The sequence below is a fragment of the Xiphophorus maculatus genome, chromosome 5, assembly GCF_002775205.1.
Source record: "Xiphophorus maculatus strain JP 163 A chromosome 5, X_maculatus-5.0-male, whole genome shotgun sequence".
Lineage (NCBI taxonomy): Eukaryota > Metazoa > Chordata > Actinopteri > Cyprinodontiformes > Poeciliidae > Xiphophorus > Xiphophorus maculatus.
The window spans coordinates 28952080-28975192 of NC_036447.1; the positions used below are offsets into that span (position 1 = coordinate 28952080).

Here is a 23113-nt window from a genome sequence, read left to right on the forward strand (position 1 = left end):
TCATCGTTAGGGTCGTCTAAACTGGCTTGCCTACACAGATACCACAACTGTTCCTCGAGTTTACAGGGAATGGTCTGAAAATGAGGAAACATCAAGTTGTAAGGTACGACAATGACTTGTTGATGTCAGAACGACAGACGGACTGCTTGAAGATGATGAAACGACAAGTCGCTCGAGTGATGGAAAAATAATATCCCTGAATGCTCAACATGCCGATCCTCGAAGCAGATTAGCTACAGCAGCAGGAGACCACACCGGTTGAGGTTGAAAACAGGAAACAGAGACTATAGTTTGGATCATAAAACCTAGACAAACACAGGTTGGAAAATGATTCCTGGTCCGTTGAGTCTCAATCAAATGTGACACTCCTGGCACATTGACAGTAACTAAACAGAAAACAGGGCAGAAACCCAGGCGGCTACTTTGGCTACAAACAGACGTCGTATATGGAGCTTCCGCTCTCCCACTATACCGGTACCACTCCCACATTCACAAAAATGGATCATTTGCCAGATCACCTATTCATGAGAAGCTCGATATTTTTCTAGAAGACTGCATTGGACACTGTCTTTAAAATTTCAAACAAATGATTTGACAAAAATGTATTGTTCCATTATCAGGTCCACATGACCAGTCAACTCTAGAAAGTACTCTATACTGGTGCCAGATGTGGGAAAGTTTAGAGACTGTCTGAAATATCTGATAGTTTGAATAAATAAAATGTAATGCACCCAGAAAAAAAAGCTTTTATTTTTATGTCTCAAATTCACGGGCTCAGAGGAAAATGCTAATTTATCAAACTATAATTCAGGAGTAACCCTGTCAAGCAAAAATAATAATCAATTAATCGCATGATAAATTAAAATCAGTTCAATAATATTCTTCCGATTAATATTTTTTGATGGTCAATTTTGTTATCAGAGACATTATAATCCATTTTATACATGGTTTCAGTTGTAAGTGGTCTTTATTTCCCTTCAATTTATTATTTTTGGTTGACATGTTTTAGTTTTCATCCTCCGGTTCCAGTGTTCAGTGAAGGGCTCTTTGTAAAAAATTTGAGTTTATTGGTGACTTGCATAATTATGCCATTGTAAATATATTACATGAAAATACTCTCAAAACAGAAACGTTTATCAATTCATCGTTCAGCAAAATTTGCTATTGTGACAGGCCTATTTAGGAGGCCGTTATTTTTTTTCTTTAAACAATATGGATCCAAAATTTTTTTTAAGTTTTAATGGACTAGGATGACAGAGGTGCATCCGAACAAATAAGACCACGGAAATAGTTAGCAATAGGTTATCAATGACAAATACGTCAAATACAGCCAGATTTTTAAGCATATTCTTAGTCCATGTTGTCAAAAGTCTAACTATTCAACTGATGACGGTGAACCCAACAGCAGCAGCAAAATGATCTCAAAATCTTTGAATCTCAGTACATCATCCCACCACTGGGACTGTTTGTGGATAACCGCGTCATATTTAAAACTTCTCTCTCTTAAGCATCTGGCCGAGGCCTATTAACCTCCATCAGTCTTCCTATCATCTGATACGGGTAGACCAGACTGCTAGTCTATACCGACAATGGTCCACAGTGGCATGTGAGGAAGAACCCGTCCATGTAAGCAGTCATAGATTAGCAGCAGATACTATTAGTTTCTGTCTTTTAGCAGTGCTGAGTGCGTGTCCGGCATCGGCAAATCCTCCCACGCCTAATTTAAGACCCTGCATTAATCACTCGGTTTGGAGCACAGAGTCGAAGATGGAGCTGTGTGTGTGTGTGTGTGTGTGTGCGTGTGTGTGCGTGTGTGTGTGTGTGTGTGTGCGTGCGTGTGTGCGTGTGTGTGTGTGTGTGTGTGCGTGCGTGCGTGCAGGGTTGGTGGGGGGGGTAGAAACTAAACCTACTTGGCTGATTTTTCACCTGAGGCTATTTGGACAGAAGAAGGGGAAGAAGAAAAAAAAAAGAGGAAACCGAGAAAAGAACAAACATGAGAACGCTGAAGATGAAAGAAGAAGAAAAGGAAAATAAAGAAAGTGAGTGATTGAGAGAGGAAGAAAGGAAAGAGGGAGAAAGAAGCTGATTATTTGTAATTAATTAGGCGTTATTGTTCTAAATTAGCCCTCTACATGGGCGCTCATTAATCTTCTGTAGTGGGAAGCAGTGACTGGTAATCTATAGCCGTTTTCTGAGTGCCCAGCCTGCTCTAAATGGACCAGTCTTTCCGTCTTTCCAACCCCCAGCTCTGCCTCTTCGTCCCACTCTCCCACTGATCACACCAGACGACCTTCCAACTCATTAGTTTGAGCTTAATTTGGCATTCATCATTTTTAGCAATTAAAAGGCTGCATTAAGACTGCACTGCCGCAGACATTCTGCAGGAAAGTGGCGAAGCACATAACATCATAGATTAAGGATGCCGTCTGTACATTAGGATGATGTATGCTGGTCTTAAATGGGGCTCTGCAACAGATCCAGTTACCACTAGACAGAGGGGGTGTGTGTGCGTGTGTGTGGGGGCGTGCGTGTGTGTGGGCGTGCGCGGTTGTGTGCGTGTGTGTCTGTGGTTTCTGAAAGAGCATTTAGCTCTGCTCAAAAACACAGAAAGTGCCCTGGGTGGCTAAGGCATCAGTGCTGATCTAATCTAATTTCGGTCTCCTCAACGACTCGGCCGGTTTGGCCGTAGCGGGTTATGGAAAAATGTTAGGATAATGTAGAGGCTTTTCTAATTTGACAGCTAACATGGTATTAACTGGGTGCAACAAGCCCAATTCACCCAGTCCCTTAGCATCGTATGCCAAAATACGGCACAAGGAGATTTTCCCACAGTGGGCAAAGACGATATTTAATGACAATACATAGACAGGAAACAGCGTCAGTTTTTCTGAGAATAGTAAATAGTTGACAACTCAAAGTATCACAAAAAGACATGGCATAAAACCACCAACTTCCCTTTTACTTTATAAAACTTTATAGAGTAATAAATACTAGGCCTGCCACAATAAACAATAAATCAATTTATCACATGATAAATTAAAATACTATAATTTTTATTTGCTTAATTTATCGTTTTTCTCTTTTCTCTCTCTTTTTACCAAAAACTGAATGATAAAAGTTGTCAATCTGGTCTTTTGTTCTCCCTCGCTTTTTTTGAAAGATAATTTTGTTTACACAGACTTCATAATTTGTTTTATTTGTTGTTTCTGTTGTTTTACTATTTTGTTATTTATTTTGGATATTTCAAATGTCTTCCAGTTCCAGTGTTTAAATGTTCATTACAATTTAAAGTTTACTGACCTTTTAGAATGTGTTCTTGAATTAAAATGTTATTATTGCTATATTACTTAGATGGCTTCAAAACAACAATATTGTTGTTTATCGCAATAAGCTCTGGGACAATTTATCATCCAGCAAAATTTGTTATTGTGATGTTGTCATCACTACGCATTTCCATTGAGTAAATTTATCTCCGAAAATCTAATTGCACAATTATATAGTCAATGGGAACGCAGCAAGTGGTAAGCAGTTTTGTGTTCGTAACTTTTTTAACCAGGTATGTGTCACTGAGATTAAAAATACATTACAAAATACATCTACCATCCTACTTTCATAATCGATCCGTTTTTCTGCTTTGCACCAATTCAAGAGAACATTAAACATTAACTGGAGTTTTGCTAAAACAACATTGCAACATTTCAGGTTATTCCATCGGAATGAGATCAGTCAATGGCTTAATACAAACTACTGTTCCTGCTTCTGCTCTCTATCTCCTTGGAGTCTGACATATGGACTGAAGCAGCTGACGGTAGGAGAGTGAAGGGCAGTGGGTCCTTCACACCTCAAAGCTCTCCCTTTTGGCGGGCTCCTTGATTCCCAGACTGACTCTGGTGCAGAGGGGCACCTTGAAGGGGATGTGTGAGCTGAGAGTGGGAGGGCTGTAGTGTCAGTGGGCCCACCTGCTGGAACATCTGTCTGTTCACACGACACGCATGCAGATGCACTACTCTGCAGATGACTGACAGAAGTATATGCATAAGTGCACGCTTGCAAAAGTGATGTCAGGTTTACTGGCGCTTTAATCTGAGTAGAATTGGAGCTCGTACAAAAATGTACATGTGCTGCTTTAGCTTTTTTTTTATTACGCAATTGTTTTCATCTACGAAATAAATTGCAATGTTTGATAAAGCCAATGCAGTTTTGATCATCTCATTTATTCGTTTAAAACAAAGCTGCACAAAAACAACAAAGACTTGTGTCAAAAAGTGATTCACCCTAAACCTCATGACGGCAAAACCCAGAAAGACTTGCATGTGATGTCTGACTGGATTTCAGAGTCCATATGACTGCCTTCCATGTCCAACTACATCCAAAAATAAATCTAGACAAGAGAAAAATGTCAAATGTCTGTGTTCCACTTTCAATGCCAACAGCATAGTTGGAGGTAAGCTAAGTTTGGCTACAAAGGTTGAATATTCAGAATGTTATGGATTGAAGAACTGACTAAATTCAAGTAGGCAATTTACAGTCAATTCATTTGTTCTGCACCGAGTTTTGAGGCAGGTCAGAAGTTTTGTGTTATTAATAACTTTGTGTGTAAGCAGTGGAGTTTAGTAGGCCAACCTCTGCAGAGCTTCACAACTGTTCCATGTGTGGATAATAAATCCCGACGTGGCTCACTGAACAGTCTTCAGAAATGGCCTTGTATCAGGGGACGATGTGTTGCTTCTAGAGATCGTTTAGCCTACTTCCTGTTGTCAGACAGGTGCTCTTTAGGCCATTTCTTAATTCCACATGGCTAGCAAAAGAGAAACTGAACCAAAATTCAATTTTGGTGAATTAATTATATCATTCACGAATTAAAACCAGGGTGGTTCTTTTTTTCTGAATAAATTAAGTAATTTGAAAACTGTAATTTGTATTTTCACTGGTTATACTTGAGATTGCAAAGTACAGATCTGAAACATAAAAGTGTGAAAGGAAAACAAAAACAGAAGAAAAAAAATCAAGTAAATACTTTTTCACTATGATATCCTTCACAATAAGCATATTTATTTGGAAATCCTTGCTTCTTCTGTATGTTTGCTCAAGGATAGATATTAAAGTCTAAATTAATACCTGTTATAAATACCTTTTACTAAAATTAACTATTGCCAAGTAATGCTATCAGACTCAGAACCAATTGTTGAATTTCTCTTTTACATAAAGCCAACTGGATCATTTTAAATGTTTAGGTTTTAAATTTCATTTTAAATATTGTGATGCTATGAAACTGCATTTTGAATTGTCTTGGAGTATCTGTCTGAGATTACAATTTGTTGATCTGAAACCTGACAGGAAAGCAAAAACAGAAAATCTGTAAGGAGGTAAATATTTTTTCACTATAATGTTCAGCACAATTCACATTTTTTTGGGAACTATTGTTTCTTTGGACTTTTGCTCAAGAATAGGTATTAAAATAAAAATCAATACCTGTCATAAATGACATTACTGTAAGAGTAATTGTTGCTAAATATTTTTAGATGCAGGAACAATTGTTGCATTTCTCTTTTACATAAAAACAATTGAATCACCTTAAATGTTTAGGTCTTAAATCGAGTCACACTATGAAATGGCATTTTTACACAAAGCAATGATGGTGAGTTTTTCGTTCTGGCCCAGGCCAAACTCGGTCTGTATGTGTGCGTAAAGTGCAGATATGCATTTCTGCATGCATATCTGCACTTGAGCCCAGGCGGCTCCCAGAGGGACGCGTGTATTTATGAGGCCTTGTTCCTCCGATTGTTCTTGCTTTTGCAACCATGAATATTCAATGTGCTCAGAGAGAAGGGCTTGCTAGGAACCCAGGAGAGGAGGAGGAAAAAAAAAACTGCGGCTGGTAACTCACAATCACCGAAACACAGACACACTGATGCTATCACACGCACAAGCACACACGCGGCCCTGTGGCGGTGGGAGGAGAGAGCAACAGTGACAAACAACTCTGGTGCTACAAAGGTGGCAGCAAATCTATCAAACGGGACAATAAAATTGCAATTGAGTTTCTTTAGGATTTTTCTTTTTTTTTTTTTCATAGCGCATGTTATTTGCAGCTTGGTTGCTGGAAATAACGCACTACAGAGGCTCCAGGAGACTGCATGTTGGAAAACTCTCCTGGATTTTTCTGAGCAGGAATTAGCTGTAAATCCCTAATTAAAAACACCAATATTAAAAAAAAACAAACAAACAAAAACAGTAAAAACTGTGCAATTTTTTTACTCATCTCAAAAATAACATCACACACTTCTTTTTTCATGATCTTCGTGTCTTTTTGTCACACCGAGACACACATCTACCTTCACGTGGAGGAGTGTGTGTGCCCCCTGTTGGCCGGCAGCGCTCACTGCACCTCCCCCTCCCTCCAGGGGGTTACCGACGCCCCCTCATATCACGAGCACTTCTTTAACTCCACTCTCAATCTGCCAGCTTTAAAAGCCCCCCAGACCACAATCCGACACCGGCCTCAATTATTTCGCTGCCCTGGAACGGAGTTGTGTAACGTGATATCAACAAAGAATTTCTGAGGCACTGTTTTGAATACAACTTTTGGAAATAATAAGTGCCAGGAGTTTATTTTTTATCTGTTCGGCGTGAAAGAAAGAGACTCTTTACATACATTTTTTTTTTTAATTTAAAAAAAGGGGCCGGAGGGGGGGATCCATTCCGACCTGGTCGTGCTGTAACGAGCTTTTAAACGATAATCAGCGGAAAGCCTCGGTGGTTTTAATCTGATGGGCGAGGGGAGCGAGGCTTCGGTTCCAGTGGGAGTTACCCAGCCAGGCGACAGGGATGATGTCTCTGTGATGAGCTGCATGTGGCACACAGGGACTGACTTATTGCTCTCATTTTCACTGGAGACCAAGTGAGGATGAAGGTTACAGTTACGCTGATGTGATGACTGTTTAGGTTAACTATATTGCTGCAAGATGTGAGTGTGTGTCATGTGCAGTTGAGCTTATATGAAGAGACGCCATCCAAATACGAGAGAGGGGGAAAAAAAGGCTGACTGTTACAAGATACAGTCAGCCTTTGTGTGTGTGTGTGTGTGTGTAGGCGTGCGCGGGTGTGTGTGTGTGTGTGTGTGACATAATGAGCACTCTGACCTTGGAGTGGGTGATGGACAGGGTGTCCACCCAGACGCGCCAGCCGCCCCACTCGTACTTGATGGCGTGGTAGAGCAGGATGCGGAAGACGGCGTAGACCATCTCGGTGATTTTCTGCTCCTCGTTGTTGCTCGGGCTGACGAAGCAGAGGGAGAGCATCCACTCCTGCCACACGGAGCACTGCAGCAGGCTCCTGGAACGACAGCGGGCCCCGGGCATGAGGGCCAGCCTCCGGTCGGGTGGGGGAGCCCCTCCACCCGACCGGAGGCTGGCTGGTTATAATAGTTTTGGGGGTTTTATTATAGTTTCATTTTAATATCGTCGTGACTTTTCATTTGTCTAATTCAGTTCGTTTCTGCTTGTTTTTAATAGTTATTAAATATTGTTTTGTTTTTATTAGTTATAGTAATAGTTTAGTTTTCATATTTTTGGTTAATTTTTAGGTGCATAATTCAAAAGCCCATCGATTGGGTAATAAATACTCAGCAGAACATACCATTTTTCAACAGAAACTGACTCTGGTGTTTTATCTCAACTTTTGCTGTCGCCATTTTGCAAACTATTTTGTGGCTCATGGAGTGAAATAATTTGACAACAGCCGATATAACCTGCTTGTGCAGGGGAAAAAACAACTTCATATCAGTTTACGGGAGGATATTATAGCTATAATTTCAGTACATTTTAGTTTTAGAAACGCACAATTTAGTTCCTGTTATCTTTTTTCCCCCCCATTAATTCCTGTTTTTATTTATTTCCGTTAACAAAAGTGTTTTCTCGGTTTCAGTTTTTTACTATAATAACTTTGCGTCTTACCTGCGGTTCTCTCGGCTGTTATTGAACAGCTTGATCATGTCTGACAGGAAGACCCGGCGGACCTCCATGCTCTCAGGCGACTGGGGGCAGTTCTTCAGCAGAGCAGCGATTACCTTCAGCATCTCTGGGAGAGAAAAACAACCGTTTTAACAAGCCGGAGGGGGAAAAAAATTCTTCTCTCTTTAATGCAGAAAATGGGAACCAACCATAAAAACCAAGCGTTTCTCCTTCGTTAGCCATTTTGAAATAAAGAACACAAAGGCCTTCTCTACAGTGAATCAATACAAAAGTAGTCAGTCAGGTTCCCAACTTGAAAGCGTATTATTTTGGATTTATTTCAACGAAATGTGGCACATAACTGAAGTGGAAGTCAAAAAAATTATTAAAAAGAAAATTGCCAGGGTGAATTTTTCCTCCCATCAAATCTAACAAAATTGGGGTCAATCGTTTGTGCAGCGAACCGGCACAAACAAAAACAGCGGCACAATTTCTGTTTGTGTCGATGTCAACTCAAACGTATTAATAAATGTTTCCAGAGGTCATCAAAGGTCAACCAGCCTTTGATGGTTGACCTTCAAAGGCTGGTTGAAGGTCAACCATTTCTGCACATGCAGAAATGTAAACAATATATAAGGTGAATCAACTGTGCTATGTTTGTGTAGCAAAAATGTTCACTTGTGCTTTTATCATTTTTAAAATTTAAATTAAAAAGAAAAGTTTCCAGAGGTCACCAGAGATAAACCTGTCCTACACAAATTTGTTTGATTTTGTAAATGTGGGAATGACCTCTGGAAGCATTTGTTAATATCTTTAAAATGACAGCAGCACAAACGAAAATTTGTGCTGCGCAATCAATTTGGCATCAATTTCATTTGACTTGAAGTTCGGGGGCGGGCCTGGGGGGGATTTCACTCAGGTCTAAAAATCTGACTGTCTGCACCCCGCTTGAATCAAATCTAACAAACAACTTGGTTGAAGTTCTAACTTTCCAAATCCCAGCTATGCATCATTTCACAACATCTCCTGCTCACATCAGTTGCTTTATGAAGGCCTTGCACTTCCACACCGAGTATTTGCATCACGGACACATATCGGTCCGTGTAGAACTCATCGGGCCGAACAACCAAACACACCTTTGGTCTCAGTCTCCATAACAGACTGGAGGAAAACGAGGGTGGAGCTCTGAAACGGTTGCGGTGCTGCGTGAACAGGCGAGCCGGGCTGCACACACAAACACTCCAGAGAGGCTTTGGCTTGGGTTAAACCAAAGAGACTGACTGTTTAGATGAATTATCTAGACAGTGTCAGTGTGCATTTGCCCTCAGCAGAGAGATGCTGGGGCTTGGATTTCACTTGTCTCTTCAGACCTTGGTGCTAACCAAATTCCCCCCCACCCGGTCTCCTCCTTCCAGACGCTCGTGTTGTTTCTACGCCTTAGTCACTCAAATTATGAGTCGCTGAACCTTTACCGCCAGAAAATTACCCCAGCATGTATTTGGAATGAGGACAGAGGGGATGGCGTGAGTCCTCCTATTTTTTCTCTCGTTTCTTGTTGGGGTTTTTTCCATTTGCTCTTGGTTCTTTCCCCCCCACCCCAAAGTTAATTTGAGGGAAATGCTACTTCCTCGGTTTGTTTGATTGGCTCTGACGTTACTAAAGACTGCAATCAGGGGGCCATTTTGGGAGTTTGTCACAGATTAAATCAGGAGAATACAGAGCAAAGAAGAAACAGACCAGCGCTCTGTGCTCTGTAGCATGAGAGCACATGTACAAAAGTTTCCATAATATATATATATATATATATATATATATATATATATATATGTATAGATGTACATATGGCCTGTCCAGCATGGCTGAGCAGGAGAGTTTTTAACACAATAAAGACCTGGAAGATAATCAGTGTGTGACTGCAGCACAGCCTGTCAGATTAAGGCTGGGTGGAAGTAAACCTCGGTTGTGATTACAGCGAGCGCTTACATTTCAACCTGATTAAAGCCGTTTTCAGAGTGTGTGTATAAAATGCACGTGTGGGTGCAGAAGGAACGGGATAAAAGAGAGCCGGACCGGTTTCTTTTCTATGCTGGGGGGGGGGGGGGGGGAAGAGACAGAGAGAGAGCTAGATATTTTTCAACACGTAAAAAAAAGTTGAAGTTGACTGAAAACTGGACAAGTTTCTGCAAAAAATTTGATTAAAATGCAGATTTAGACAGAATATATATATATATATATTTTAATTATCACATATATCCAGTAATCCATGAGTGTGCATCTATCACTCAGTAACTAATGTTTGTTTATTTGGTTAAAGTTGTTGATGCCATTAATAGGCCCGCTACAAGAGTAAATTTTGCTGGACAAGAAATTGTCCCAATAATTAAAATAAATGCCAATATTTTTGTTTTGAAACCATTTTCAAGTGATAAAATAATAATAATGGCATACTAATGCAAATTTACTCTCTCAAAATTCAGTTTTGCAAACACCACTTACTGCATATGGATATGTTGGATATTTTTCAACATATCCAAAACAAAACATGAAAACCAAAAACAATAACTAAATCAAGAATAAAGGCTAAAAGTCTGGTTTTATCATCTTCAACTTTTTTTTTTAAATCTATTTGCTAAAAAAATAAAATGAAATAAAAAATAAAAAAAATCACAATAAATTTTGCTGGATGATAAATTTTCCCAGTAATTGTGGTAAATGGTATTGCTTTAAGACCATTTTCAAATAATATATTGACAAAGTTTGCCTTCTCAAAGATGAACAAACTTTAATTTTGTAACTGGAACTGGAAGATATTTGAAATATCCAAAACAAAAAGCGGAAAACAACCAAAAACACCTGAAAACATAAATGAACTAATTCTCTCTAAATAATTTCTGCTTCGAAAAAAAAAAAGTTAATCATCAGAATGGAAATTTTTGAGGTCACGTTAATTTATCATGTGATTAATTGCTTATTCTGACAGGCTTTGTCATTATGTTGGGAAAATGAAGTCCTGTGGTGGTTTCTCTCATTAATATCACCCCAGCGTAGGTGAGTTACCAAGCTGGTCCTCATTGCGTCATTATGTTGAGATTACTGAAGCTTGATCGCTGCTTTTGGTCAATAATGAGATTTTTAACTCAGTTTGTAGAGTTCCAATCTCTCAACATGTTGAGAAAACATTGTTTTATGATGCGATTATCAATAATTGAGTTTAGCCGATTTCTAAAAAGCAGGTTCATAACAAATGATGTCTGACAGCCGTTTACAAAAATAGATGCAGCCGATTTATTGGTTGATGGACAGAAATCTAAAGTCGATCCAATCAGATTCAAAGTCAGTTCCACATATTTTGGCCAGAGATATAAAATAGTTTATGAAGCAAATTGTGAAAACAATACAGAGTGATCAAACTACCTCATCCATGTTAGCCACAATTTTAGATTACCACATTAAAAATCTCATCAAGATAAATCAAGTCACTTATATTAATGCTACATATAATTACATTTAATCATTTTGAAAAGTTTTTTGCCATTTTTCTGAGCCATTACATTTTAGAAAGATTGATTATGTTCTAAAAGAAATGGGAGCACTTTTGTTTGGAAACAAATGTTTTTTTCCATAATCGTCAACATTTTCTCCGTGTTCATCCAGACTTGGAAGAAGCTCAAAGTTCTTTAAATGAAGCCGATCGCAAAAAAAGCGTTTAGGAACGGAGCAGCAGCATGTTCATATGCATGTCGTCCTAAAAACAAAAGGTTAACTATTATTAACTATGAAAAAGCAAAAACATAACCGACATATAAGCTTGTCACAATAAATCAATTAATCACGTGATAAATTAAAAGGAGCTTGATCATTTCCATTCAGATGATTAATATGTTTACATAGACTACATAATCCATTTCATTTATGCTTTTGGTTGTGTGGGTGTTTTATTTCCATTTTATTTATTCTTTTTGTTCATTGTGGTTATTTTCTGGTTATTTAAAATATCTTCCTGCTCCAGCATAAAGTTTTCTTTACTAAATTAAACTTTATTTATCTTTTGAGAGGGCGAGCTCACTTCCTTATCAGTTTATAACTTAAAAATGAGCTCAAAGGAACAACACTTTGGTGTGGAAGCTCAATTGTTTCTGGAACAATTTATCATCTGATAAAATGTATCGTGACAGGCCTATCTGCATATAATTAAAATGTTTAAAAAAATTTTTTTGATAATTTCCTAAAACCATTTTACTCCATTCATCACTCCTTTATTTCAAACCAATCCTGCCAGGAAACAACAGAGAACTTTGATAAAACAAACATGAGTGTGGATGTGTCAGGCAGAGTGTTTGGACCGTCCTAATGTTTGGATCGGGGGTCCAACAGTCACAACACTGTTGGACACACACACACACACACACGCCCACACACACACACACACAGTCTGAAATTTACAGCGCTGATGTGTTAGTGGAACAGCCCAGCGATGGAGGGAGGAACCTACGCGGGTTGACGATCTTCACAGAGGAGTCGGGGTCTGGATGCTGCTTGTGGATCACCTGGGTGCAGATCTGCTCTGTTAGAATCTAGGAGGGAACACACAGTCAGTCAGACGGGGATTCTAGCTGGAAACGTCTGAACGGTGACAGAAACAGCCAGCTGGGTTTCATTTGTGACCAGAGTCTGAAACTTCCCTCATTTATAGCTAAATTTAGCACAAACACACAACCATTATTGCGTATTATAGACTTTTATTTTTTTTCTTGAGTCGTGTGAGCTTGAAGTGAGCCACAGCAGACCGACCTCAAACAGGCTGTTGTAGGTCGTCATGGTGAACGGGTTGGAGTGGAGCATCAGGCGTTCGGTGAGCAGCGAGAAAAGGCCGTGGGTCAGCATGACCTCAGACTTCCTCCTGATTGGTGGGGGGGGTGAAAACCGGGTCAAAGGTCAACGGAGCAGTGCAGTGGCGTTGTTTGTCCAAAAATATTTCAAGGACAAAATATGAAACATTTGCAGAGTGATAGAAAAGATATTTAGCTTCAAACAGCCTGCTGCAGAGAGAGTAAAACGTCTCATATTTTAAACTTCATTTTTAGATTATTTTTATGATGAAAAGGATTATTGGCTTTAATAAAACTTTTTATTAGTCTGACTGTTACTGTACAGTGTGAATGGTGATTCTCATGAGTAATAATGGAACTTAGCAAAATATAATGTTTAGTGGTTTTCTCGGGTGCTGACTGCATGGTGTCTTCTAGGATTTTGTGTTTTTATGGTGTAAAGATCTTTGAACTGCCTTGTTGCTGAAATGTGCAACACAAATAAACTTGATTGATTGCTTGATCCGAATCCAGACACTCTTTTGACTAAAACGCAAGAAGGAAAAGTCATGGAGAATCAGCCATCGCCTGGGAAACAGATCATCAAGACGTCCTTTAGGTTTGGAGTTTTACTGTTTAACGTCATTAATAATAAAATCTGTTGTGTTATCCCAACATGATTTAATCCACAGACTGAATTCTTTCTTTGATCAACTATAATTCGTTTTAAATTATTGCTTTACTCATATGTTGTTTTATTGCTCCGAATAAATAAGCGTCATTCTATTTGAATCTAATGGAGATTTTAGTTTGACTTTACTTCTGTCCTTATTTTTTTATTCTTGGTTGGAGTTTGATCCTTACAAAGATTTTAGACATTTCCTCTATCCTCCCTTCCATCAGCCTCATTTGGTTCCTGGTCTTCAATGTTTTCCTCATGTTGTTCTGATATTACATTAAACTGCTGTTTACATATATATGTATATATGTGTGTGTGTGTGGGGGGGGGGGGAGAGGTATGTGTGGGGGGTGTGCGTGCATATATGTTATTTTAAGTTTGTTTTTTTTTAAATGAGCATGTTACAATAACTTTCTGATTTCTTTATCTAAAAATGTGATAAAATGTTCCTCTAGCACAGTGCTTCTCAATTCCAGTCCTCAGCCCCTCCTGCTCTGCTTGTTTTAGATGTACCTCTATTCCAGAGCAGAAGAAACCTGTTGATCACCCAAAGATTCAATCCAGGTGTGTGGCAGAAGGGAAACGCCTAAAACATGCAGGGCAGGGGGGCCTGAGGACTGGAATTGAGAAACGCTGCTCTAGCACCATAAGGAACATCTATCATGGCTTCCCTCAGTGTATTATAAGCCTGGCGGGCCACCAGGCTTTACTTATGCCCCCACCAGGCTAGGCATTGCTTATTTATTTAAGTCTTTTTAAAATGTTTGCATTTTTTTAAAGACTTTACAGTTGGCGTTCAGGTGTTAATCTTCCAATCTTTCAATAACACATAATCAACTGATATTTTCAAATTTCCTGTCAACTGTAAACATTTTTTAACTCAAAAACACGACAGGCCGCGGGATGAATGACTGCCGAGCGCTCCAACCACAAGGCTTAGCAAGTTTTCTGGAGCAAACCTTGCTCTAAACTAAACTAAATGGATTATCTGTAGAGATCATGATGAGCACAACATTTTCTGTAGCGTCTACTTAACGCATTTGGAGAAAAACAGAGAAGGCAGCATAGAGAAGGAAACGCTTAAGAGAGGAGGAAACACTGAAGAGGAAACAGTGAGGAGAGGAGGACATTTTGAGGAGGAAACACTTACTTTGCTGATAAGCTCTTTAGAAAGTAGCCCATGACCTTCAGGGCCTGGATTCTTATCCCTTCATTTTTGGAGGCCAGCAGCTTATAAATAACCCTGTGGGTACATTTTAAAAAACATGTTAAATAAAATAACAACGAGCCAAGTCTTACACTAGCTTAATCCCATATCTAAAAAAGTCTGTAATCACCGGATTCCGTTTCTCTGGTCGAAGGCTTGGACCATGGTGCCAGGGTGTTCAGACATCAGAGCCACCAACAACTGCAGCACATCCATCAGGTTTTCATCCTGAGAAACAGAGAGGAAGCAGGCTGAAGCTATCACCACTGTCTATCTGCAGCTATTTAAGATCAGCTGCCTGATCACTTACAGATACCTGCAATCACACCTGCAGTAGCAGCACAATGTTCAATAACACAGAGTTGATTCATTGAAGTTGTTTTTTGAACAGTATTTCATTCCTCCAATACATCACGCTGAAGATCTTTCTAAGCTTTATTTCACTTTTTGTAACCTAACAATAAACAAAACCAGATATGATATGAAAACAAGCAGATTTTAAATATTAAAATCAAGTAAGAAAGCCTGGAGTCGCAGTGAACGTTTGCTGCAGGCTGCGGTAGTGTCATGTCGCCATCTGGTGGTCAAGTCTTTGTCTACTCACCTCGTGCATGGTAAGGAGGTAGTTGAGGATGCTCTGCAGCTCGTCTTCCTTCACGCCATGATCCTGAAACAAATCCACACCTGAGTTACACCGAACCTGGCTGTCCTCAGCAGGAATCTGTTTAATGGTGAGTCAAAAACTTTAACAGTTGTGTTTGTAAACTTTGTCCTAACTTTTTAGGACAGTCTCCAAGATATTTAATTCTAATACACAACTTTCACTAGAGAGCCAGTATATGGGGTTTTCTAATTATGGGATCTGATACGTGGTCATCAGAAAACTTAAGAAAAAACATCTTATTTTATGAACCGATTATTAAAAGGCCGGTATTATGAGTTTTCCAGGCACATAATGCTTTTTTACAAACCACTTAAGTAACTAAGTTAACTTCAGTTGTTAAAAAAATGCTATACATATCAAATATGACTTAAAAGAAATTTGACCGTAATGTAACGACTTGAAATTGGGTCTTTTTAAGAAACTCCTGCTCTTTCTAAAACTCTCCCTTTAGGAAATCATCACAACATGGCTCCTCTATTAACTCTTTAACGTCTTTACCAATGTTGCTCAGAGAAGTAGCTTCTATAATGAGCTCAGCAGATGCTCAGTTCCACCAGGTGTTTGCTAATTGCTGCTGGCTAGTCTGGAGGAGCTGAGTGGAGGACTGCTGCTCTGTGAGGCAGAAGCTTGGTAGCTCAGCAACTGAGGAGGAACTACATCAGGCCCGGCGGCATGAGCGGGCTTTGGCGTGCGTGGCCCGCCCAGAAAGTCAGCCGTGCCCCACTGGACTGGAAGCTGTTTATTGTTTTTACCTCAGAGTGGCCAACTATATCAATTTGATACAGTCGGGGCTTCCGTACTTCCCATATCTGTGCCTTCCGTCACTTTTTTCAGCAGTTAAAATTGTTTAATTCGTTGTTAACAAGTCATAACCTGTTTTTATGAGTCGCCTTCGAATGCACCATGAGCGCTAAGATGCTTGTGCTGGGTTTACACCTGTGCGGCAGCGAAGGAGACCTGCTGCTGCTTCACAGAGCTACTCGGGTTTGTGTTAGAATCATGGCAGCAAACCAACAAAACGCAAAGAACTTTGCACAGTTTTTCCTCCAAACTAACCGACTGAGTTGACTAATGTTGTTGGATGCAGGTAACGTTAGAAAATGATGACTAGCTAATACCAATACAGCACCTTAAGCTTGTTAACAAGTAGCTTATAGGCTACTGATGCTGTTGTTTATGTTCAAAAGTGGATAGTATTTGTTACATAGACTTGAGTAACTTTTTTGGAAAAAAGGTACTTAGAGTAGTTTTACGGCACAAACTACTCTTACAAGTATCTTTAACCTTTTTTACCTTTAACCTTTTTCTTTTACTCAAGTAATATTATTATTGCGTTGTAGATTTATTTTGCCCCCCCCCAAAATTAGCCGATGGACTCCCTATTAAACTCGTCTGGAGGCGGGGATGAACTACATCCTCAAAGGCAGGACCAGGTCTAGCCAGGCAATTTGTTCAACTGAATGGTTACCATGGAAATTAAAGGATTTCTCAAACATGCATTAAAAAATCAAGGAAACTCCAGGTATGTTTCTTATGAAGCAACACCTTCATAAAATGATGTAAAGTTGTAAAAGTCAAATTTACACAATTATATTATGCTGCCCCTTTAAAATGAGCTTACCTTCATAATGAGCTGCTTGATGAAGAGCAGCAGAAAGGCTCGCAGAGAGAGCATCTCCTTCTGATTGGGCCGCGGACCGTCTGAAAACACAAACACAACATCAACTAGGTCTGTTCCTCTGAATGTCTGTTTTTACTGCGACAGGAACATTTGTTTACATGCCACAGCTCCTTAAGAATAAAAATAACCTGAAATATGTTTGTCTTAATAACTCTTAATATATTTTTTGTCAGCCCCTAGACATTTAGCCTCTCTGTGAACCAGCCTTAAAGCAACTGAGAAACTTCTGCATTAGTAGTAATAGTTCAATTAGTAAAATGACTACAGAAATGTTCTCTGCAATAGCATGAGAAGCTGAGGTGATATGGAACTTCATTATTGCTCCTAAATGAGACTCTACAAGCTGTTAGAGCGTTTTCTCCTGATTTATAGATGACCGTCACATTAAAAGCAAACGCAGGAAAACAATGAAGGAGGAAAGAACAGGAAGTGGTCTTACCGACGCCTTTGGGTATGACTCCGCTGCGGTCGTGGGGGTTGACGACCCAATAGAAGTACTTCAGGGTATGCATGACCTGCAGCACGGTGCCCACCCTGCGGACGGCGTTATAAATTGTCACCGTGCTGATGAACTCTGTCGCCAAGTAGGTGTAGAGCATCAGCTGCACCTGCACAGATCAGGAAACTCGTAACATGCATTTCATCATCATCAACTTTATTTATAAGGCACTTTAAAGCCAGCCGCAGCTGAAACAAAGGGCTGAACATCAGTAATAAACGAATAAGATAAAAGAAAGCATAAAAATAAAGTGTTAAAGCTAAGCACACAGTAATGAATGAAAAACTCTATTCAAAGCACAATAGAGTGCTTTGAATAGAGCACTCTATTGCTCTAGAGCAATATATCTAGATAAAATAGATATATTTTATCTAGATATATAAAATCTATTTATATCTATCTATCTATCTATCTATCTATCTATCTATCTATCTATCTATCTATCTATCTATCTATCTATCTATCCATAGATAGATATATTTTATCTATGGAAGAACAGATAAAATCAATACCAGTGAAGATTAAGTAAAATCAAGTCTCAGTTGGGCTGAAGGCCAGTGAGTAAAATTAATATTTCAGACAGGATTTAAAATCGGACAGTGGTTCAGCACACAGGCAGGGCTGATCTGTGAGGCGGACGCTCGAAAACTGCAGCTCAGAGGAGGAGCTGCGTCTTTGAAGGCGGGGCTAGGCCCACCTAAGCCTTTGAACAGCTGAATGGTTGCCAGGGGAGATTAAAGAATTTCTCAAACATGCATGAAGGAATCAAAGTAACACTCCATGTATGTTTTTAATGAGAGAATAAAATTATAACACAGTGTAAAGCTCAAAAAAGTTTTACATAATAAGACATCTTTAAATAAATGATAATGAATACAGCATAACTTCTACTTTATGGTGGTCCAATAAATCAAAGTCTGTTTGTGAATACAATGTGACAAAATGCAAAAAGATTTAAGGGTCATGAAAACTTTTTCAGGTCAGTCTACATTTTCTAATTTCTCAATAATCCTTCTCTCAGGAGCTTCTGCATGTTTCCCCAAAAATGTTTTGGCCTTATACTAAAAAAATATAAAAGCTATAAAAGAAGCCATGGAAATAAAAAAGAAAAACTTTGAGCTCAACGTTCATCAGCTTGGTGTACTTCAGAGACTAGTCCATCTCCAGAGTTGATTCAGCTCTGTCAAAGCAGGAGCTGTGAAGTTTATGGGTGTGGTTGTGTTACCTTGGCAGGGGCGTGGATCCAGATGGCTGGGTTGAACAGAATGTGATCGCACAGCTGCTTGAGTAAGTAGATGCCGTTCTGCAGGTTGCTGAGGTATCTGGAGAAGGCCAGGACAATGTCCAGGACGGGCCGCGTTACGTGCACCTTGGAGGACTGCAGCACAGAGATGGAGGAAAACATGGCAACTGGGCTTCAACTGGATCTTCTTACAAAGGTAAGGCTAAACGGGAAAACATCATACGGACGGGGCCGGACGTTTAGAGAGGTCACCTTCTCCAGCGTGTAGCCGATGACGAGGAAGCCCTTGCAGGCCAGAACCTGCTCCTGCATGGACACGGAGTTCTTCAAGAGCTCCATCATGAAGGATAGCAGCGTGCAGCTATTCGCCAACACACAGAGAGACAGACAGCAGCTTAGATAGAGACAATAATCTGTGAGCTTTCCCACAAATCTTATGGGACATGAAGGCAGGCTGGACTGGAGTGTTGTGAAGACAGATCTTAGACCAACATTGACCAACATATTTGATGTGTATTGGTAACTCTGGTGATGGCACTCATCAAAATATAATGTTTGTTACAGTTTTGGGTTTTTTTTTCCAATTGTTGACTGTATGGTGTTTTTTATGACTTTGCATTTTGTGTTTTTATAATGTAAAGCATTTTTTAACAGCCTGGTTGCTAAAATGTGCTACACAAATAAACTTGATTGACTGACAGACTAGAGATGCACAGATCAGACATAAATATCTGAATCGTGAAAAAAGTTCTAGTTCGGATATCGGTCCCCGATCCATAATTCTATACTTTGTGCTCTTAGTAACGTCATTCTTTATTATTGTATTTTACATCATATCTAGAATTCCTAGTTGCCTTTTCTGAACCATTTGAAAGAGGGTTTGTTACTGTTTATTGTTTACACATCTCACCAAGGTCATCAACCTTTTGTTTTTGTCACTTTCACTTTCAGATTTTTTATAATTTATTTCACATTGGCTGTTCCACTCCTAAATGCACTGACTGAACAAATTAAAGTTGTGTTGTTTTCATATGTTTGATCAGGCTTATGAAGCTGCACTGGTGCAGAGTTAGCAAATAAATTTGTAATTCAGTTAATTCAGCGCTGTTTTTCTGCATTGTGTCAGCCAATAAACCGCAGATATCGGTATCGGAAGTGAAAAAAGTGGATTGGTGCATCCCTACTCTTGATCAAACTATAAAAACTGCTAGAAAGATGAATTTCTCAGTCATAAGGTTGTAGTAAAACCAGTTCTTTCTCTGAGAGAGAATTTAATGACATGCAAAACTGAAGCAAACTACTAATACTTAACTCTCAACCTGCTCATAAAGCTGTTTAGCTGAGCAAACTGAGAGGAGAAGCAGGTTGTGAGATCTTTACCAGACAGATGTGTCGGGCTCCTGACTGCAAGGCTGCCAATAATCCAGCTGTGCAAACAGAGGGAAGAGGACCTGGATGCCACCGATGGAGTGGATGCCACTCTGCACCGAGTGAGTTACCACAGCCTTCACGTCCTACAACACACACACACAAACATCATAGCATTACGAGAAATATTTTTGCATTCATGTGAAAGCCATAAGTTTCAATGCTGACAGCAGTAGGGTTGAGGTTAGAGTTGCCACATTGCGCTTCATTTCTCTAAAAAAAGTCAAAACAATAAATTTTGATCAACAATAATCCAGTTTCACCTTGATCAGTTCCCACCAAAATATGAATTTTTCTCCAATATAACAATAAAACTGAAGACCCGGTGCATATTATTTTCCTTTTAGGGTCAACGTTTGGTACGTTTAACTGGACTAAACAAAAGAACTTTGAAATCAGACATCAAAGTAAACTGGAAATCGCAAGTGGCTGTTAAAACCTTGATCTGTGCATATCCACTTTTAATTTTATTATTTAACAATTTTATTATGAAGTATCAATACTGTTGAGTAACATTTCTGGTTATTCTACCCACCGTGAGTATTTAAATATTTAAACACATTTGTTATTGGCTAAAAATGAATTGTTGTCATTATGGTTGTCTATCCTGACAGAACTTGTGCTGAAAAACTTTCCCATTTCCACAAAACCGAATAAATGGGTCACAGAGTCATTCATATTTTATTCAGAGTGTGTGTGTGCATAAACTGGGTGTGTGTGTGTTGAATGAAACCAGATGAACAGGTTCTAACAGCTTCAATCCCAACAATGGGCCTTCTTGTGATTCCAACCCCTGCTGAACGGAGAGTGTCTGGTTACCTGCAGCATGAGAGCGTGTGGAGAGTGGACAAAGATGGAGGCGTTGTCCTTCGGGGAGGACTCCAGGCAGAGCTGGGCGTCTGTGGCGCAGGGGTTGTAGGTGAAGGCGATGCCGGAGGCCAGCTTGCCGTCGTACAGCAGCGTCTTATGATGCTCCTCAAAGAGAAGGTCGCTCTCCGCCCTGTGCTTGAACGTTCCCTGCGTGACAGCAAAAAGTAAAATGAGGGAAATAAGTCAGATGAGAGGAGATTCGATTCCAACGGGTCTTTTCCACAAGTCTCTTTCATCTCCCCAAATTCAGTCATATTCTGCAGTTATCAGTGCCCGGGATTTGGGTGCGAGCGTGAACCTGGTAGCCGGGGCCCAGCTGATAGATGGCCAGGATCTGAGCGGCGCTGAGAGCTTCTGCAAACAGGTAAACGGCGCCCATCTGTCCACAGAAGACACGGTTCACGTCGGCCGTCTCAGACGATCCGAGGAAGCACTTGTCGAACGTCTGCGGGGGGGAAACAAGTAGAGGGGCGGGGGTAGAAGGTAAAGGGTTAAAACAAGCAAATCCCTGCTGGCTGATCTGCCTCTGACCATCAATGAACCAAACGCAGGAGGGCTGAGAATAATCAGGCCTGACTCAACATGGAGCCTAAAGTCCAAACACAGTTTTGCAGTTTTTCATTATAGTTTAGTTTAATTTCTTTGTGACTTCTTGTTTGTGTAGTTCAGTTAGTTTTATTGGTAACACTTCATTTGAAGGGATGTGCACAAGACTGACATAATACTGTCATAAACATGACATGACACCTGTTATGAACATGAAGGAGTCTTTATGAATGTTTATGTTGTCATGAAGTGTCATTCCGTAAATAACGGCCAATGCAAATTGGCATTAAAATTGCATTGAAAGTGAATTAAAAAGTGTCAACTTAGCATTATTTGGTAAATAATGAGGTTTTTTTTGCTAAGTTGCATTAAAACTAAAAGTCAACTTTGCAATAAAAGTGTCGTCATTTGCTGAATGACGCTTCATGACAACAGTCGTAAACATTTATGAAGTTTTATGTCCTTGAAACTTGATGAACATAAAAGTTTCATGTTCATGACACGTGTTATGTCATGTTTATGACAGTATTATGTCAGTTTTTTGTGGACTAGTGTAAGAGCTGCCAGAAGGAGAATGGAGTGATGTACTTTGCTTACATAAACTGCTAGTGTGGGGGAAAAAATTACCATTTTGAAAGGCTGATAAATAGACTCAAACACAATATGGAAGGATGTTATATTGATAATTTCAGTATGTTTAAGTTTTATAAACACATGACATAGTTCAAGTTAGTTATAGTTTTTCCCCATTAATTAAACTTATTTATTTCAAGTAACAAAAATGTTTTCTCAATTTCAGTTTTCATTATTTTGTTACTTTTATTTCACTATAATCAGTGAAACATGATTATAGTGAAACTGCTTGATTGCTTGGACATGTTGCTGTTCTTCTAACTTTAGTAGTGTCAATATTATCATTATTGTCGTGGTTAATGCTGTTAGAGTCACTTACGTCGCTGGTGTTGACGAACCAGGCGATGTCTCCGTAGGAGGCCAGCTCTCCGTTCACAAAGCAGCTGATTTCACTGTTCTTCCACCGATTGTAGACGTGAACCAGAGTCACCATGTACCACTGCAACAACGACAACACGTCACACCTCAGCACACGTCAGCCGCTCCGTCCCGACATATTCTGACCACAGCGGACGAGCAGACACTTCTAGTTCATTAACCCATTTCCATCAGAACTCGTTCCCCTCAAGGTATCGCCTCACCTACTTATTTCTCATCTTCTTGGAGTTGTTCAACCACCGAGGTAATGCCATGGACACTTTAGAACTATAGTCTGAATCAACTAAAGTTAGCTTTGTGGAATATCCTTATTTCTGCTGTTCCTCACACACATTCTGCTCTACAGACGTCTGTGCAGGAGGGAGCAGCATTCATTCAAATAATCCTACATCAGTTCTTCTGTCTCTTTTTGTGTCTCTACTGGAGGTTTCTTCCTGTCAAAGTGGAGTTTTTCCTCCCCACTGCTGCTTCGTCCATGCTTGGTATGAGGGATTGCTGTGAAGTCAACAACAAGGCAAGCAATTG

General features: G+C 39.7%; 1 protein-coding gene across 5 annotated transcripts in view; it reads right to left on the reverse strand.

Moving 5' to 3' along the window:
• The window catches only part of lrba (LPS responsive beige-like anchor protein), a 233153-nt gene that overhangs the window by 183075 nt on the left and 26965 nt on the right, over positions 1–23113 (reverse strand). For all 5 annotated transcript variants that reach the window (XM_023334195.1, XM_023334198.1, XM_023334197.1 and 2 more), the window contains exons 7-21: positions 22530–22649; positions 21330–21476; positions 20981–21178; positions 20114–20247; positions 18986–19094; positions 18716–18868; positions 17431–17599; positions 16932–17011; positions 15251–15313; positions 14777–14874; positions 14590–14682; positions 12744–12852; positions 12445–12526; positions 7956–8079; positions 7143–7335 (exon numbers count right to left, since the gene is read on the reverse strand). In XM_023334195.1, the coding sequence (XP_023189963.1) occupies positions 7143–7335; positions 7956–8079; positions 12445–12526; positions 12744–12852; positions 14590–14682; positions 14777–14874; positions 15251–15313; positions 16932–17011; positions 17431–17599; positions 18716–18868; positions 18986–19094; positions 20114–20247; positions 20981–21178; positions 21330–21476; positions 22530–22649 (1872 nt within the window). The remainder of the gene's footprint in view (positions 1–7142; positions 7336–7955; positions 8080–12444; positions 12527–12743; positions 12853–14589; positions 14683–14776; positions 14875–15250; positions 15314–16931; positions 17012–17430; positions 17600–18715; positions 18869–18985; positions 19095–20113; positions 20248–20980; positions 21179–21329; positions 21477–22529; positions 22650–23113) is intronic.